We start from the raw sequence: 17,486 nt of genomic DNA, 5'->3' as shown, positions 1-17,486 counted from the left end.
CATAGATAGGGCGATGAAGTTATCTCCAGTAGACGTTGGTTAATGAAATTTACGTGTACAAATATCAGACAATGCCAGATAAACAGAATAGCTACACAGCCACTTGAAACGTAGACGTTTTGGCCTTCATTTTGTCATGGGGATGGGTTTTGTAAGGCAATTTTTATGAAATTTATTTGTGTATTTAAGGAAGGTCTAAACAATACGTAGTTAAGTAAATTAAAATCTAAAACAACAACAAATAATTAAATGGTGCAGGCGCTAATGGCCCTTCTCGGTCTCCTGTTGTTGCTGCTTTTGTTGTTGGTTCTCCTTATCCAATTGGGACTTTAAATGACTGGCCACATATTGCCAATATTTGCGACGAATGACATCGTGTTTGGTGGACATGTCATCGCAAAGGGTAAAAACTTTGCGAGCAAGTTGCTCGTTATTGACCTTCTGATGCAGAGCTTGCTCCTGGTAGACATCAATGAGGAAGGCCAACAAATATGGCGACCGATTGCCGGCATTATAGAGCTCCTCACTGAATTCTACAACCTCGGGATGACTGTTCAGTTGATAGTGGTCATCATCGCCACCAGCTTGCCGCAAGACACCTACCAAAAAATTCCAGGCACTTTCGTTGTTCTTGATAATGCGAATCCGATTCATCGTATATACTAGTTCCCGTTGAATGACTTCCGGCGTGAAGCCCAAATGCTTGAGAACAAAGAAACGTTGATTCCAGGCCGAATTGTTGCGCTGATCTTCGCAAATTAAACGATCCACATAGCGTAACTCGTCGTCATAAAGGCTAAGGGGAGGAATTTATAAACGTCAATGCAATCGTATTGGGTTAACCAAGATGTACTGCTCACTTAAATGTTTTGATGGCCCACTGTCGATGCTGCCAGGCGTGATAGTTCTTGGCATCGCCATCATTGTCCAATGCATTTTTTGTTAATTCCAGCTCGTTGCTAGGATCATTCAACATTTCCACAATAACCCGACGGTGATGCCACACCTGATAGTTCTTGGCATTCTGACCAATCACTTCGGCCAAGTAGTCAAGTTCCACATTCAGATCAGCCTTGATTTCCCTGAGAATGTCGCGTCTGTATTGCCAAACAGTGTAGTTGGCCGGATTTAGACGCAGAGCATCCGTGGTCAGATCGAGGGCACGCCTGCTCTTCTCCCCTTTGGCAATAATGGCACGTGTGTAGTCAAAGACATCCCGAACTGCAATCCAGCGAAAAATAAAGCATTGTTTATCTTGACTCATGCACCGAATTACTCACACTTCTGACTGTAGGCAATGGACACCACTGGATTAGGCCCGTCATCCTGCTCCAGCGGCTCTATATCCGCCCAATCTTTCCGTTCGCTGTAAGGTAGCCAATCGGTGCAAAAGTATTCATCATCCGAGCTGTCACTCATGATTTACTTTTTATCAAACTTGGGAACTTTACAGGTGGGCAGAACCCAGGTGAATGACTTAATTTTTGATAATAATTTAATAACAATGGTAAATATGTAAAGTATCGTGTCAAATATGGTGTAGAAGAGCCTGTAAAATATGGTGTAAAATAGTGGGAGTAATTGTGTGACTATCGGTTATCGAATTGGAGTTGCAACTTGGGCGCCAATTTTAGCCAAGGTTTAAGTCTTTATTAATGATCTTGACACTGAATTGCGTTGTGGCATTAACAAAATATATAAACGGATTAATAATACTATATACATTTATATTTCAAATGTTTTTTTTATTTTAAGCTGTAATTATTATGTACACGTTTTCTCTTGAAGGTATGGAATTGTGGAGGATGGGGGAGGAAGTGGCGTGTTGATATTGGGGGGGGTGTTACCAATTAGCGACCAGAGTGTTGGCCCGTACAATAAACAGATAGTAAGATTTCGTGTGGTGGTCACGCAGCAAATTGATTATCACCAAGGATACCTTCACACATACATATGTAGTGTCCTGTCCACACATTTCCGAACGTTGAATGTCCACCTATAACTGCATTCCAGAATTAGTTGCCATTTGTGGCTCATCGAGTGCGGTCAAAAATACATTTTATACTCAGACTAGACGTATGTGTGTTCCACTTAATGATGTTTGACATTTTTTTTAAGACTTTAAAACATTTATGGATTCTCTGGTTGTTACTACTGCTAAGCGGATTGCATTTGCAGATAGAAGCCCAAACTAGTCAGAATATTAATGTGTGTAAGTGCCATGACCAACATTCATTTATTAGCTTTTGTTTTTTTTTTGTCCAATCATTGAGCTTTTCAGTTTCAATTTCTTCAAGTGTAGCTTAAGTAAACTAATTATATTGAAATTACCTTGATGTTAGATTAAGCAAACATTAACCATCAGGGCCACGTAATTGACAAGTTTGAACTAAAGAAAAGAAAAACCAACAAATCCTTTAACTCCTTCTCCAACAGTTTTTATCAATGAGGTGGATAATGAACCGGCTGCCAAAGCTGTGGAGGTGGTTTTAACCTATTTAAAAAAGAATCCAAGCTATGGACTTTCAGTTCAAGTCGAATCGATTGAAGCGAACAAAACCGATGCAAAAATTCTACTAGAAGCAAGTGAGTGTTTAAACCATTAATATTTAGGTGCTGGTAGATATTCTAATTGTCTTATTCAATTCCAAAAGTTTGTAATAAATATTCGGCAAGCATTGAGAAGAAACAAACACCTCATCTCATATTTGATACCACCAAATCGGGCGTGTCTTCGGAAACGGTAAAAAGTTTCACCCAAGCCTTGGGTTTGCCCACCATAAGTGCCTCTTATGGTCAGGATGGCGACTTAAGGCAATGGCGTGATTTGGATGAGGCCAAACAGAAATATTTGCTCCAAGTAATGCCCCCAGCTGACATCATACCCGAAGTCATTCGCAGTATAGTGAAACGTTTGAATATAACAAATGGTAAAAGTATTTCACCTCTTTAGATATGGCAAGAGTTAAATCTGTTTGTTTTCTATAGCCGCCATACTCTACGATGAGACGTTTGTTATGGATCACAAGTATAAATCGCTTTTACAGAATATACAAACTCGCCATGTCATCACGGCCATAGCCAAGGATGGCAAAAGGGAAAGGGAAGAGCAAATTGAAAAATTGCGCAATTTAGACATTAATAATTTCTTTATATTGGGCAATTTGCTGGCAAGTTAAATGCTAATTCACAGATGGGAAGAGATTAATAGTTTGGATTAACTTATTTCGCAGTCGATACGTTTAGTCTTGGAATCTGTTAAGCCGGCCTATTTTGAGCGAAACTTTGCCTGGCATGCTATTACCCAAAGTGAGGGTGAGATAAGCAGTCAGCGAGACAATGCCACCATAATGTACTTGAAACCGGTGGCGTATACGCAATATCGTGATCGTTTGGGTCTTCTACGTACAACATTCAATTTGAATGAAGAACCACAATTGGCATCGGCATTCTATTTCGATTTGGCTTTACGTAGTTTCTTGGCCATTAGGTAAGTGACTCGTTTTCGTCCAATTGAATCCGCCAACTGTTAATTATTATTTTTAGAGAAATGCTGCAATCGGGGGCCTGGCCAAAGGATATGGAATATCTGAACTGTGACGACTTTCAAGGTGGCAATACCCCGGAACGAACTCTTGATCTCAGACAGTATTTTACTCAGGTATGCTACTAATACACACATACACATGTCCACCTGTTAACAATTATTCTTTGATTGATTACCCAGGTTAGCGAACCCACTTCCTATGGCACTTTTGAACTGGTCACGCAACCCAGGCAAACCTTCAATGGTTTCAGTTATATGAAATTTGAAATGGACATTAATGTGTTACAAATTCGTGGTGGTAGCTCGGTAAATAGTAAATCAATTGGCACCTGGACAGCTGGCCTGGATTCTCCGCTAATTGTCAAGGATGAGGACCAGATGAAAAGTCTAACCGCCGATACGGTCTATCGAATCTATACCGTAGTGGTAGGTACAACCAATTTTCCTTGGATAATTGTCTATAGACAAGATTCTTGAAATGCATTCCTTAATTGAAGTTCCGTAGTTTAAAAGGATTTTTATCCTTTAATCAATGTTTTTTGTTTCAATTTCTACAGCAAGCTCCTTTCATTATGCGCGACGAGACAGCTCCCAAGGGTTACAAGGGCTATTGTATTGATTTGATTGATGAAATAGCCAATATTGTGCACTTTGATTATACCATACAAGAGGTCGAAGATGGTAAATTTGGTAATATGGACGAGAAGGGCGAATGGAATGGCATTGTAAAGAAATTGATTGACAAGCAAGCTGACATTGGCCTGGGCAGTATGTCTGTGATGGCCGAGCGTGAGATTGTCATCGACTTCACCGTTCCCTACTATGATCTTGTCGGTATAACAATAATGATGCTACGTCCAAGCTCACCAAGTTCGTTGTTTAAATTCCTCACGGTGCTGGAGACTAATGTCTGGCTTTGTATTTTGGCTGCATATTTCTTTACGAGTTTCCTTATGTGGGTCTTTGATCGTTGGAGTCCGTATAGCTATCAAAATAATCGGGAAAAGTACAAGGATGATGAGGAGAAGAGGGAATTCAATTTAAAGGAATGTTTATGGTTTTGTATGACCTCGTTGACTCCTCAGGGTGGTGGAGAAGCACCTAAGAATCTCTCTGGACGTTTGGTGGCAGCTACGTGGTGGTTATTTGGGTAAGTTAAAGGTTGGCTTCAAGTATACTCATCATGTACTACTTTTTACCTATTTACAGTTTCATTATAATCGCTTCGTATACTGCCAATTTGGCTGCCTTTTTAACTGTATCCCGTTTGGATACGCCAGTCGAGAGTTTGGATGATCTTGCCAAGCAGTATAAAATCCTGTATGCCCCTCTTAACGGCTCCTCGGCCATGACATACTTTGAGAGAATGGCAAATATAGAGCAAATGTTTTATGAAATTTGGAAGGATTTATCACTTAATGATTCCCTAACCCCATTGGAGCGCTCCAAGTTGGCTGTTTGGGATTATCCTGTGAGCGATAAATACACCAAAATGTGGCAAGCTATGCAGGAAGCCAAACTGCCAGCCAATTTGGATGAGGCAGTGGAGAGAGTTCGAAACTCGACCACAGCCACAGGATTTGCCTTTTTGGGTGATGCCACCGATATACGATATTTGCAGTTGACCAATTGCGACCTTCAAGTGGTGGGTGAGGAATTCTCGAGAAAACCATATGCCATAGCGGTGCAACAAGGTTCCCATCTCAAGGATCAGTTCAACAATGCGTAAGAGACAAAGAAGTATCACTTGATTCGAGTTCTTACCTTTTCCATTTCAGTATTCTCACTTTGCTCAATAAGCGACAACTGGAGAAGCTCAAGGAGAAATGGTGGAAAAATGATGAGGCCCAGGCTCAATGCGATAAGCCCGAGGACCAATCGGATGGCATCTCAATACAAAATATTGGCGGTGTGTTTATTGTCATTTTTGTGGGCATTGGCATGGCCTGCATTACTTTGGTGTTTGAGTACTGGTGGTATCGCTATCGCAAGAATCCTCGTATAATCGACGTGAGTGAAGCCCAAGCGACGGATCGCATAAAGGACGGCAAATTACCTCAAGATGGTGTCATCTTGGGGCACTCTGGTGAAAAATTTGAAAAATCCAACGCTGCTTTGCGTCCACGTTTCAATCAATATCCGGCGACATTCAAGCCACGTTTCTGAAGAGAGAGGACCTAGGAGAAAGAAAAAAACCCACAGAATTTCAAAATCAATATTTAGCAAAAACGCACAAACGGTGAAATGTCTACGTCTAGAGAATTAAGCTAATTAAATCACATTTAATGCACTTTTAATTAAGTTCATAAACAGCATTTTTATTCTGGGAAGTACAGAGATTTCATAGTCGACGTCGTTCATCGTTAGTTTCATATCGATATTTGATATATCGATAGTGTCATTAACAATTGGACCAGCACTAGGGACACAGACACGTGCGGTTTAAATTTTAATTTAGTTTTATATTATTATTAATTAAAAAACAAAATGCCGAAGACCAGCCAGCAACCGCTGCTCTATATGGAGGAGTATCGTGTCAAACAAGATCCGCAGGATTATGGACTGGCCGATGAGGTCTTCAACATTGATATCTTCAAACAGAAACTCAAAGTGACTATCGTGCGGTACGACATTCAACAGACCCAGGATCAGGGAAACATCTGTTCTGATTGCCATTTTATTCCTTTCCAGTAATGACGATGAAGGACTAGAATTCGATTTAATTGGCGTTTATCCTGCGGTAGCGAATGCCTTTCGACGATTAATGCTCAGCGAGGTGCCCAGCATGGCCATTGAGAAAGTCTATATTTACAACAATACCTCCATTATTCAGGACGAAGTCTTGGCTCATCGCATGGGCTTGTTACCGCTAAAGGCCGATCCACGACTCTTTACTTACCGCACAGAAGAGAGCCCAGAAAACGGAACGGAACAGGATACTTTGGAATACGAATTGAAGGTAAAGTGCACGAGACGCAAGGACGCTAGCAAAGACCAATCCACATTCGATGAGATTTACAAGAATCACAAAGTATTCTCCGGTCACTTGAAATGGCTGCCTAAGGGAAAGCAGGGACAGATTTATACAGAGAGCAGTGTGGGATGCATTCATGAGGACATACTGATTGCTCAATTGCGGCCGGGCCATGAGATGGATTTGCGTTTGATTGCTGTGAAGGGTCTGGGCAAGGATCATGCCAAATTTTCTCCTGTGGCCACTGCTTATTATCGACTGCTACCTTTGATTAAACTGAATCGTGAAGTTTCTGGCAAAGATGCTTATTTGCTGCAAAGTTGTTTCTCGCCGGGAGTCATCGGGATCGATGAGAACGAGAATGCCTATGTGAAAGATGCACGCTATGATAGCGGTAGTCGAAATGTCTATCGATATAGCCACTTGGCCGATGCGGTAACTCTTGCCCGAGTAAGAGATCATTACATCTTCACAGTGGAATCTGTGGGGGCTCTGAAACCGGAGGTCATTTTTATTGAGGCTGTTAAAGTTTTAAAAAAGAAGTGTCGTTCATTTATAGATGAAATTGAAGCGGAATAGTGGTCGTTTTTTTTCAATCTTTATTAACTATTAATAATAATAAATGGTAAGCTAAATTAAGAAATATGGTGTGATTCATTTTAAACATTACTACGGTGTGCTTAATCAAAATTACTTCATTCAGATTCAGACTGTTCCCCTGGTTGCTATCTCATTTTTGCTTGCTTCTGGCGTTTTAATACCCGTAGACGGAAATTAGTTATAACTGCTTGCAAACGGTCTTGACACAGCAACGCATCCTCCAGATCCATTTGATTGAGCTGCAAAGCCACACTCTTGCCGAAAAGATCAAATTCGTTGATTATTTGATTTTCTTCATCTTCTTTTTCCTCTTCTGGTTGCAGTTCGTCTTCATTCATTTCAGTATCTTGCACATAAAAGTCTTGTTGCTGGTCAAGCTCTGGCTCTTGATCTTGCTCTTGTTCCTCCTCATGCTGATCCTCAATTTCGACCAGATCCTCTATATTGCTATAGGTTCCCATTTCTTCAGCACTCAAGAGAGTTTCCAAAATAGAATCATCATTGGACATATTCTCATTATCATCATTGTATTCTACGACTCGCTCTACTTTGTAAAATTGCTGTGAATTGGACTGAGCTCTTGTCTTGGGTTTGGTCTTAGAATCGAAGAATTCTTCGTGATCGACATCTAGGTTAGCCTCGTCTTCTTGACCTTGGCTAATACTCTAAGATAAAAAGAATAACAATTTAATCAATATTTGGTATAATAATGGACTCAACCTTACATTTGTGTTTTTCACGGCTTTTTGATGTTTCGCCGATGTCTCGTGTTGTTTTATTGACCCAATCCTGGCCAGCATATTGACATTGCAAAACTGACAATGAGCCAAATAATCAATATTGGTTGCTTGCAACCATGGAGAAAAACTGGGAATTTCTTCCCATTCTTTGCGGTACTTGTATGGTGGAATCGACTCTGTTTGCTCGGGCTTCACACTATTTTTCATTAATGCGTATTCCTCCTCCTTTGACTCTAGCGATATGTACTCCTCTTGTTCATCTGAAAGCGCTAAATGGTTAACATCCACATTTCTGGCTTCGTTATTCTACGTTTCAACAAAAGAAAGCAAACAATTATTATGAATAATAGATTTTCTATCTTTGCATGGGCACTTACACCCAAAAGGACCTGATTGCACTTCATCCCATTTTGATGCTTCACTGTGTTCTGGTGCTGTTTAATTGATGCCAATCTCGCCAGAATGTCAACACTGCACGGACGGCAGTGGGCGGAGAAGCCATGATTGCTTGCTTGCAGCCATGGTGCAAAGCTGGGGTTATCCTCCCATTCTTTGCGATATCTCTGGTGATAGAGGCGTTTCACCTTTGGGACACTATTCGACATCTTTTCGTGCTTCAGTTTCATAGTTTTAATACTTAGCGCCAAAAATACGACTCGGAAATGTTATTTTTTTTAGTTTTTTTCGGTATTAAATCTAGTAACTAATAATTATCGCAAAAATCGATGTCAGTTTTGTTTGTTGAGTTATATCGATAAGCAAACACAATCAATCGATATGACAGACATACAGTCGATGAGTGTATGTGTTATCGGAGGTGGCGCTGACTCGTCGATTGCAGTTATTGACCGATTGTACAATAACAAAAAAAAAAAAAGCAAAACAAAATTTTAGGTCATAATAAGCCCAGATTGTCAGATTGGAAAATGGTTATTCCAAAGGAAATATTAAGTGATTACAAGGAACTCTATGAAAAGTCCAATGACCTAGTGGAAAACGAAAGTCGCTCAGATCCTTCTACAGAGCCATTTAGATCTCATTACAAGGCCCGCGATATTTTGCAGGACTTGAAGAAACAATTGGAGGATCAGCTAGTATCGGTGGCAGCCAGTGAAGAGGACGGGGGCCAAGATGAATTGAGTTATAAATCAATTTTAGCGTTTGTGTGCCGTGATTTAGGAAGGATTCATGTCTATACTGAAGAGCCGACTGAGGGTGTTAGGATGCTCAAACAGTGCTTACAGTTAATAGAGTCACACAAGGACGCCGGTGATGGGATTATTCCCTATGTGGGTGCGATAAACGAGTTGAGTATAGTGCTGGGCTCAAGGCAGGAGTATAAACAGGCAATGGATATGCTCTTGGAAGCGGAAAAGTCCTACCAGGACTTCAAGTCCAGTGGTCGAATTGCCCATAGCTTAATGGATATCTTTAGTCCACCTGATGATACATCAGCTACTTTTAGTGGGCCCACAGAGCTTGAAAATCTGTACACGCTATGCTGTTTCTATTTGGCACAAATGTTTGGCCACTTGGGTGAGCTGGAGAAGTCGGCCCAGTTCTGTCATCGAACGCTGCACCGTCAACTGGAGTATAAATCATATGATGCCATTGATTTTGCCCTTAACACCGCAACATTGTCGCAGTATTATATTGGGGAGGAACGCTTTAAGGAGGCACGGCATCATTTAGCTGCAGCCACCTTAATAATGGCCGAGTACGAAGGTGTCATGCTATTGCCACAGATGACCGAACAACAGAAAGCAGATGTAAGTGAGACCTTTAAGCACCGCTATGCAGATGTGGCCAGATGTTGGGCGAAATATGGATTATATTTACTTCAAACATCAAAGGAGCGTTTGCTGCGCGACGATCTAGAAGAAGCCCAACGAAGCGCTGAAAAAGCGATGAAGCAACTAGAGGTCAGTGCTTCACAAGAGGATTACCGGTTTTCGGACTTGAATTTAACAGCATGTGAGAATCGAATCAGTTGTGACTATTGTCTGACCTTTGATGATGCCAAATTAGTTTTCCATTTTGTCAATGAATGGCTAGACATAGCCAAGGATTATTATAAAGCCGAGACAGAGGCTACCGAATACTGCAAAATTATTCAGGATTATGCCGAGGCCTATGAACATATTGTTTTCTTTGAGGAAAATCCTGATAATCAGGCGAAAATGCATAAAAAACGCGCAAAATTTCTTGAAGATTTACTAGACCTTATCGATCCCGTGTTCTATTTGAAAATCTGCCGTGAATGTTGGTATGGCGCTGGTACCGCTAATGCGGCCGTTTTGGATATACGCCTTGATGCGATCAAGGCAAAGAACTCCCCTTCCCCAGATGAGATTAAAAAGGCAAATCAGAGCTGCATGAAGGCCATAAAGCATTTCCAGAGTTACGCCAAATCGTATCTGTCAGCAAATGGTACGGATTGGCGACCGAATATGGATGTGGAAGAGCAGCGAATAATGCTCTATGCCCATTTCCATATTGGACGATTGTATTATAAGTTACTCACAGCAAATCCAATGCAGCAATTGGAGCATTTGAATAATTGTAATAACTACTATAAGCTTTTCAATGCCGGCTGTGAGTCCCACCCAGAGGCTGCTGGACCATTGCATGGGGAAACTGGTGTCGTACGTGAAATGCTCCATCTCCTCCCACTTAAAATAGAAGCGGTCAAAGCCAGACTACTTTAGTGAGAAAAAATAGAGTTTCTTTAAGAATCACACAAAATCAGCTTTATTTAGTCCAATAATAAATAAAAAAAAAAAAAGAAATCATGTTCCAGTTAAAATGGTCCACCGGGGCCAGTGGTTTTCTTGGTAGCAATCCTAATTGACATGGGAGACTGGCAACTGGGCTGTTTATATTGACGCCTCTTGACAAGTTCCTTTTGTATATTACTGCACACCTTTCGAACTGGGACTGCTGTAATGCCATCCAACAGATTCTCAGCAGCATGCTTCATGGTACTCTCAATAAGCGCTTCCACACCAATGGCTCTGGGATCCACCATGGGCTCTCGTTCGAGTACATCAACTAAGCTATTTAATGTCTCATCAGATTGAAACTCCTCCAAGGGCAAAACCTCAATCAGTTCCTTGAACATATGGGTCACAATAAATTGTGTGCGGTTCACGACATCCACTTCGTCACTGTGAGCATGGGCGCAGAGCGAATCCTTTGCATGTTCAAAGATTCCAGAGATAAGCTCTTCTGTGTTCACATCCGAACGTTCATAGTCAAAGACAGTGACCACTTCGTTGAACAGTTTTCGCAGCTCATCCGCACTGATGTGAATGAAATACTTCTTGGGCACAATTGTTTCCAAGTGCTCGGTAATGCATTCCGCTATGCGATCTGTAAATTTGCCCTGAAAAAACATGACATAGTTTAAGTTTCAAATCAAATTCTGTTATTGATTTCATACCTGAAAGTTGTAGGCAGCCTGGCACAGGTACAACGAGGATCGTTGTGCAAATTTCCTAATGTTCTCGGCTGTTGTATGCCGGCCGAGTAAGCGATTGAAACTTTTCTGAACTATGGTGTGGACACGATCCAAAATGAAATCATCCGGCATTGGTGGTAACATAAAGGCGTCCACATTTAGTATTGTGGGGCATACGAAACCCTCATCATGGGGTAAAAGTTCTGTGGTAGCGATTTGAGGCGGTTCCATTGGATCCATTTCAGGTTCATTGTTAATCTGCAGCGGTTTCGTTTTCAATCGCAAGGCACAGATCTCACGTTCCAAGCACTTAAAGAAGATAAGAAATTTTATGTTATATTACCTTGTATACCTAAAATGGACGGCTACCTCAATCTGCTCTAGAAGTTGCTTGTCAATGCGCATTAACTTTTCGATATCAAAGGATAGATTAAGGGTACAGGGTTTTGTCCATTTGGCATAGTTTCGTTCCTGTGTGTCCAGTATGACATCAAGCATGTTCTTCTCCTCTCGCAGAACTGTTAAAATGTTTAGCTTCTCTGTGTTATTTTGCGTCTCCTGCACCAGTTCCTCCTCGCAGGCACTAAGTTCACGCTAGGGGGAAGGGTTGAAAGAATGTTGATGACCAAAGCTTGCTTTACTTCACCACTTGTGTTACCTGTTTATCCAACAGCTCCTTTTCTAGCGATTTCAGTTCATCTTCCGCTGTGGTCTCCAATTCAAAGACATATCTTCTTAGAACCTCTTCTTCCAGTTCATCTAAATTGATGATCAACCCAAATCTCTTGGTCATGGCCTGCTTGATTTCCTCCTCCAGTCTAGTGATCTCATAACGCATGAATTTAATGTCCGTATTCATGCGACGCAAATGAACAATATTGATGCGATGCCAACGTCTGGTGGCCAAGGTCTCCTCACTTAGTTTATCCGCTCGACGTCTGAGATCCACTAGCATGTCGGCATCGAAGAGAATGGCCTTGGAAACATCACGATAGTCGTCACCCTCCTTGAAATGCTGCAACTGATCCATGCGAACGACTGTGTTCAATTTGACCTTGTTGATCTCTTGTTGGCGATTTCGCTGAAAAAGTTAAATAGAAAAGGAATTAGACTTTGGACTAATTATTTATGATTCCATTACTAAATTACTCGAAACTCAAGCAAAGTATTCTTTTCACGTTCATAGACAGATTCATGGTGTTTCATCTTCTTGTGCATTTCGGCTATGTCATTACGCTTGATTTCCATGTCACGTTGAAGCTCCTGTATGGAACGTTCCAACTCATGACGATCCGATCGCATACTGAACGCGAATTCATATAGCTGACGTTCTAGGCCACTCGGGCATGTCGTTTCATCCAGTCGAATTGTGGTCATATCCAGTGAGTCCAAACTTTTGGCATCAGCTCCATCCTCCTCGCTGGAGGACGAGGAAGATGACTCAGATGATGAGGACTCATCATCTCCCCGTATACGCTTGGGTGGGCGCCACTTCTTTTTGAAAATCCTTCGTAGAAAATCATAGAACTTGTGACCCTTCACCGTGCTCATAAAGGTCAATTGAACTGCAGCAACTTGCTCGTTCAGTTTGTCGATGCCTTTGCGTAGGTCATCCAACTGGCGATTGGTCACATTGATCTGTGTCTGAATCTCATTGCGGGTGCTCATTGCCTTATTGGCATTGTGCAGCAATCGATTCTCGATCTCCTCGCTGTCTCGTAAAATATATAATTCCTGATTCAAACTGATTAAATACGCGGCCATGAATTCAGCTTCCATATTCACATGGAATCGTTTGATGTCCAACTTCTGAAGGTCTTTGTCGAATTGGGTAACCTCCTCGTTTACGCTTGCGTGAATTCTCAACTGCTCAATCTTGCGGAAGCGGAGCCAGCGATAACGCATCTCATAGTGAAAGGGTGAGTCTTCATTTTCATCCAATTCAAAGTAGGCCGGCTCTGTTCGTGATGGCATATGGGATACTTCATCGAGCCTTGATTGAGCCTTTTCCTTGGATATTTGCAGGGCCCTAAAATAGGTTCTTTCGTGCAATTCGGGCAAATCCAAGTGGTACATATTATATAGACTGACAGCGTCTGTGGAATCTTCTTCCTGCTTCTCCGCCAGTATTTGTTTTACACTTTTCTCCAAATATAAAATATCATCAATGTTCACCCCACAGCCGGGCTTATGATGTTCTATGAGATTTAGTTCGGGATATTCCAAGTCCATATCCACATCCTTGATTTCTTGCAACAATATACGATCAGATTCGGGCACAAATTCATGTATGAGAGCGAGCCGCTCCCTCTTCTCGTTTAAGAATTTCATCAAATCCTTTTTCCGATCTCGCATTGCCCTTAAGCTCTTATTAAAGGAATCGATCAGGTCAAAGTAACGTTCCCGGCACTCCACAATTTCAATATATTTATGGGTCAGGGTTTCGGATGCTTTTGGTTCATAGTCTTTGCCAATCTTCAGCTTATAGTCACCAAGATTACGCATGGCTTCGGCAATTTGGGCATCATCATCTGGATGATTCCGATTCGGATCTGGTTTCTGGCGCTCCAATTTGTCCCAGTCGAATAGGCGACGCACTTCAAAAATCTGGCGCTTTCGATAACGCATCAGGAGTCGCATCATCTTCTTACTAAACTTGGGTGTTATATTCCGAGGATCACGGCCAAAGAAAAACGTTTCCGGTGGCGGATCACCAATAGAATCTTCTTTATCCTCGGCGGCCACAAGATCATGAAGGCTAAATAAAATAAAGATATTACGATTCAAAAATTATGCAAATAAAAGTGATGATTGCTAGGGAATCTATGGGAACTATGGGAATAGGTGCATCCAAATTGAAGGCAAGTGCAAAGAAAGATTTATTTAAACTTTTACTCTTACACTTCCGGTTGTTCTGGGATGCGTTCTTCTCTGTGTCGGCTGCTTGTTAATGAGTTTATCCAAAAATACGGATTAAGGACTTGTACCTAGATAATTGGTTATCGGGTGCCTTTGAGTTCTTACTTACCCCTGATCCTGTTCTCGCCTTAGACGGTCCTCAATATCCCGTTTGATTTTTTCAAACTCTTCGCCCAGAGATTGCAACCGAAAGGATTCGACGTTAGGAATATTGGCCCTATAATAAGTAATAGGAACTTTCAACAGATTTGAGATGGCTTCAATTTCCTCACCGTATGGAAGACACGGCAAAGGGTATGTGATCCAGTTCTTTCAGAAAATGATTGTACAACTTGCGATGTCCGACTTGAGCAAATTCCAAGTCGTAGGCTAGATCTTCGCGCACATCATCCAACTCCGCTTGAAGTTCCTGCCGAATTTGCTGCGTAATGCGCGGATCGAGCAACAGATCCTTATGCTTGGCCCTCAATTCTGGCGGCAATTCATCATTAATTTTCATTATTTTGAAATATTCACCCTGCAATGCACCGATCTTGGATAGAACATCTTGATCATGAGCTTCGGCCGCTTCTTGCTGCCGTTTAAGTTCAGCATTAATCTTCTCCTGTTCTAGAGATGGAGTGTCCGGATCCAATATGTCTTCAACTGGTTCTTCTTTACCCACTCGCTTGGGCATTGCTGGCAATAATGATCTAAACTGACCCTTGATGTTTTTTGGTCCCGTCCATTTGTATAGAAAGATATTACCATCATGTCCTACGCTAACTATATGATCACCATTATAGCTAGTTGCTATACTAGGAATTACGCCCTTGATGCTATCATGCATATTATAAATGCGATATTCGGTAAGATCGGTAAAGTTTTCGGGATTTGTGCGATTTAATCTCACACGTCCGTTCATTTGGCCAAAAAGGAGATAGTCCTCGCTGAGAAGGGAAAGTCGTGAGTAAACACATATGAAAAGAAGCTCTCCCAGATACTTACATAACGCAATACGAGTGCACTTCAATGTCATCCCCGTCTGCTATCATGGTGCTTATTGTGGGCTCAGCAGCTCCAAATTCCAATTCATAGATGTAACCCGCATCATAGCCCGCCATGGAAACCCATATAGTCTGACGATCTGTATAGCATAGCCAGAGTATGGGATTCGGTACACTGGGTATATGCAAAGGTTCTTCCTCTTCTTCTGGCTCTGAATCGGCTAAAGCCGATTCCACATCAATTTGAAGTCCCGGATTGGCTTTCTTCAACTTTTCTATCTCACGTAATTTTCGTTCCTTTTTGTTTTCCTTGCGCTTCTTGATTTTCTCTCGCTTTATGTCACGACGAATGCGACTCTTCACGGACACGAACTTGGTGGTCTTCATGCGGTCCTGTTCGGTGATTTTGTACGACAAATATGTCTCCTCATTGGTGACTGTTGTACGGATATTATATTCAATCACTTCACCAGTTTTGCAGCCAATTAAAACCAAATTGTCTATGGTTTCGTGCCAATAAAAACAATTGGGAACGGCCTTGAACTCCAAAAATCCCAGTGGCTGAAGCAAGACCAAATTGTCCTCATCTCTGGCCAGTTTATAGATAAAGATACTCTTATCGGCTGCCCCGCTAAGCAAGAGCGAACTGGTCCTATTTATGGTCAGTCGGGTGAGTGGAGCAGTATGAGCCTTTATGGCCCTGACTAGATACAAAGTTGGTCTCTGAGGATTACTCAGATCCAGAAATAGTTGCCTCAGAATGCCATCTTCGAAGCCAGCCACCAATTCTACTCCCATGACAGAAATCTGACTGTTAAACCAGTGTAGGTCCACACCACTTGAGGGAAATTGTTTTTCCAACAACAATTTCTTCTCCTGATAGTTGTAGACAAAGATTTTACCTCCCTCGGAGAGAGCCGCTAAATGGGTGGACACTGGGGACATTTGTGCTGCCAGAACTTTGCCTCCAATGCAAGAGTACAGCTGTTGAGGTTTCCTGGGGACATCATAGGTATTTATGTCGCAAAACCAAATGCCACCTTTACCATCTTGGGCATAGTAGGAGAAATCGTTCTCATCGTATGGCTTGATCTTTTGCATGCATCTTAATTCAACTTCAGCAATTTTAAACTCATAAATTGGATCGATCTCAACAAAGAGATCATGCTCTGGGGGATCAGCCAAGTCAACTGTCTCCCAATACCAAACCCTCACATAGCCATCCATTCCCACGGTGGTGACTTCGCCATTTTTCATGGTTATCCTGGTGATGGGAGCCGTATGACAGGGCTTTCGTCCCTTACGGCATATCTCGAACTTAATTAGACCCGCCTCCCATAGCAACAGGTTGCCCCATTCACAGCCAGAGATAACATTCTCATCCGGTAGCATATACATGGCATAGATATCACTGAAATCCGTTTTGCCAAATCGTCCCAAGTCACCCTTGAGCTTCAGTCCTGTGAAAGTGTTGGCCATTTTCCAGAATTTTATGTGAGTCAGTCCCGAAGAGCACAGAAGTATGGGATTATGTACAGAGAAGTGAATAAAGAGTATATTACTCTGAAACGATTTTGCTCGAAGAATAACTTCAGCTTTTTCCCAGCGCCAAATGGTTATTATGAAGTCCGGATAACCAGCTTGTGAGGCAAATAACTCGCCCGTAGAGTTGTACTCTCCGGCAGTGAAGCAAGTTTTGGCGGCATTCAGCAATTTTACTCTTACATTAAAAGATGGATACTCATAAACGTATATGGTGGGCTTCGGGCCATTTTCCGCCACTGTAAAAAGACCCTCATAGTCGGGATGCTCATTTTTCTGAAATGCAAAAATGATGTACAAATGGCCTTTAAATTAAATCATCTAATTCCATCTCACTGTAATAAAACCAACGCCACAGCCGGAGATAGTCTCCTGAAAGGTGACCTCACGTCGCGATATATCAAAGTAATGCAAATAATTGCCAGAGGCAAACACCAAAGTGTTAGAATCTACCAGGACAAGATTGAACAGCCTCTTGCAATCGTAGCCGAAGGAGTGCCTGGAAAATGTCTTTATTTTCGGCAGCTTTTACGCAAAACTAATACTACTTACTCAAGGCTAAGAATCTCCTGTCCAAACGATATATCATTCTCATAGTCTACCAAACCTTCTTCCTCGCCCAGATCATAATCATATTCACTAGCACCCGGACCTTCACCCTGTGAACTTTCCATCACTTCAACTTGGTACAAGAACTATTTTTTTTTGCATATAATTA

General features: G+C 41.7%; 6 protein-coding genes across 6 annotated transcripts; 3 read left to right on the top strand and 3 right to left on the bottom strand.

Annotated features, from left to right (window-relative positions):
• Nucleotides 1-147: 147 nt before the first annotated feature.
• On the bottom strand, nt 148-1,520 carry Fnta (farnesyl transferase alpha). The gene is made up of 3 exons (XM_068285502.1): nt 1,281-1,520; nt 861-1,221; nt 148-796 (listed from the first exon to the last, which is right to left on the bottom strand). The coding sequence occupies exons 1-3, from the start codon at nt 1,417-1,419 to the stop codon at nt 262-264; spliced, it is 1,035 nt and encodes a 344-aa protein (XP_068141603.1). The 5' UTR covers nt 1,420-1,520; the 3' UTR covers nt 148-261.
• Nucleotides 1,521-2,113: 593 nt separating this feature from the next.
• On the top strand, nt 2,114-5,801 carry Ir25a (ionotropic receptor 25a). Its single transcript, XM_068285458.1, has 10 exons — nt 2,114-2,212; nt 2,437-2,586; nt 2,655-2,930; nt 2,989-3,170; nt 3,234-3,490; nt 3,547-3,661; nt 3,728-3,973; nt 4,105-4,697; nt 4,757-5,272; nt 5,326-5,801. Exons 3-10 carry the CDS (start codon nt 2,864-2,866, stop codon nt 5,711-5,713), a joined length of 2,364 nt encoding a protein of 787 aa, XP_068141559.1. The 5' UTR covers nt 2,114-2,212; nt 2,437-2,586; nt 2,655-2,863; the 3' UTR covers nt 5,714-5,801.
• A 152-nt stretch (nt 5,802-5,953) lies between these two features.
• On the top strand, nt 5,954-7,164 carry Polr1C (RNA polymerase I and III subunit C). The gene is made up of 2 exons (XM_068285460.1): nt 5,954-6,171; nt 6,239-7,164. Exons 1-2 carry the CDS (start codon nt 6,035-6,037, stop codon nt 7,098-7,100), a joined length of 999 nt encoding a protein of 332 aa, XP_068141561.1. The 5' UTR covers nt 5,954-6,034; the 3' UTR covers nt 7,101-7,164.
• Nucleotides 7,104-8,587, bottom strand: l(2)05714 (lethal (2) 05714). Its single transcript, XM_068285459.1, has 3 exons — nt 8,239-8,587; nt 7,847-8,167; nt 7,104-7,786 (listed from the first exon to the last, which is right to left on the bottom strand). Exons 1-3 carry the CDS (start codon nt 8,485-8,487, stop codon nt 7,247-7,249), a joined length of 1,110 nt encoding a protein of 369 aa, XP_068141560.1. The 5' UTR covers nt 8,488-8,587; the 3' UTR covers nt 7,104-7,246.
• A 90-nt stretch (nt 8,588-8,677) lies between these two features.
• On the top strand, nt 8,678-10,650 carry LOC137573527 (KIF-binding protein). Its single transcript, XM_068285466.1, has one exon. The coding sequence runs from the start codon at nt 8,788-8,790 to the stop codon at nt 10,567-10,569; it is 1,782 nt and encodes a 593-aa protein (XP_068141567.1). The 5' UTR covers nt 8,678-8,787; the 3' UTR covers nt 10,570-10,650.
• LOC137573525 (cilia- and flagella-associated protein 44) lies at nt 10,597-17,467 on the bottom strand. Its single transcript, XM_068285464.1, has 10 exons — nt 17,321-17,467; nt 17,105-17,267; nt 15,228-17,044; nt 14,513-15,169; nt 14,350-14,457; nt 12,471-14,079; nt 11,980-12,402; nt 11,691-11,915; nt 11,304-11,630; nt 10,597-11,246 (listed from the first exon to the last, which is right to left on the bottom strand). Exons 1-10 carry the CDS (start codon nt 17,440-17,442, stop codon nt 10,662-10,664), a joined length of 6,036 nt encoding a protein of 2,011 aa, XP_068141565.1. The 5' UTR covers nt 17,443-17,467; the 3' UTR covers nt 10,597-10,661.
• Between the last annotated feature and the right edge of the window lie 19 nt (nt 17,468-17,486).

Source organism: Drosophila tropicalis, unplaced genomic scaffold (genome assembly GCF_018151085.1).
Source record: "Drosophila tropicalis isolate 14030-0801.00 unplaced genomic scaffold, ASM1815108v1 contig_413, whole genome shotgun sequence".
NCBI lineage: Eukaryota > Metazoa > Arthropoda > Insecta > Diptera > Drosophilidae > Drosophila > Drosophila tropicalis.
The sequence above is the reverse complement of the archived record's forward strand: the minus strand, read 5'-3'. Positions and strand labels throughout refer to the sequence as shown.

Bases quoted from the DNA above. Each gene is read 5' to 3' on its own strand.
- LOC137573525 (XM_068285464.1), bottom strand. From the start codon at position 17,442: ATGGAAAGTTCACAGGGTGAAGGTCCGGGTGCTAGTGAATATGATTAT. The intron at 17,268-17,320 runs GTAAGTAGTATT...GACATTTTCCAG, and splicing joins CAGGAGATTCTTAGCCTTGA to GCACTCCTTCGGCTACGATT. The intron at 15,170-15,227 runs GTAAGTATCTGG...TTCCCTTCTCAG, and splicing joins GTGCACTCGTATTGCGTTAT to CGAGGACTATCTCCTTTTTG.
- LOC137573527 (XM_068285466.1), top strand. From the start codon at position 8,788: ATGGTTATTCCAAAGGAAATATTAAGTGATTACAAGGAACTCTATGAA.
- Fnta (XM_068285502.1), bottom strand. From the start codon at position 1,419: ATGAGTGACAGCTCGGATGATGAATACTTTTGCACCGATTGGCTACCT. The intron at 1,222-1,280 runs GTGAGTAATTCG...GCTGGATTGCAG, and splicing joins CATTGCCTACAGTCAGAAGT to TTCGGGATGTCTTTGACTAC. The intron at 797-860 runs GTGAGCAGTACA...TCCTCCCCTTAG, and splicing joins TGGGCCATCAAAACATTTAA to CCTTTATGACGACGAGTTAC.
- Ir25a (XM_068285458.1), top strand. From the start codon at position 2,864: ATGCCCCCAGCTGACATCATACCCGAAGTCATTCGCAGTATAGTGAAA. The intron at 2,931-2,988 runs GTAAAAGTATTT...TGTTTTCTATAG, and splicing joins ACGTTTGAATATAACAAATG to CCGCCATACTCTACGATGAG. The intron at 3,171-3,233 runs GCAAGTTAAATG...CTTATTTCGCAG, and splicing joins TTATATTGGGCAATTTGCTG to TCGATACGTTTAGTCTTGGA.
- Polr1C (XM_068285460.1), top strand. From the start codon at position 6,035: ATGCCGAAGACCAGCCAGCAACCGCTGCTCTATATGGAGGAGTATCGT. The intron at 6,172-6,238 runs GTACGACATTCA...ATTCCTTTCCAG, and splicing joins CTCAAAGTGACTATCGTGCG to TAATGACGATGAAGGACTAG.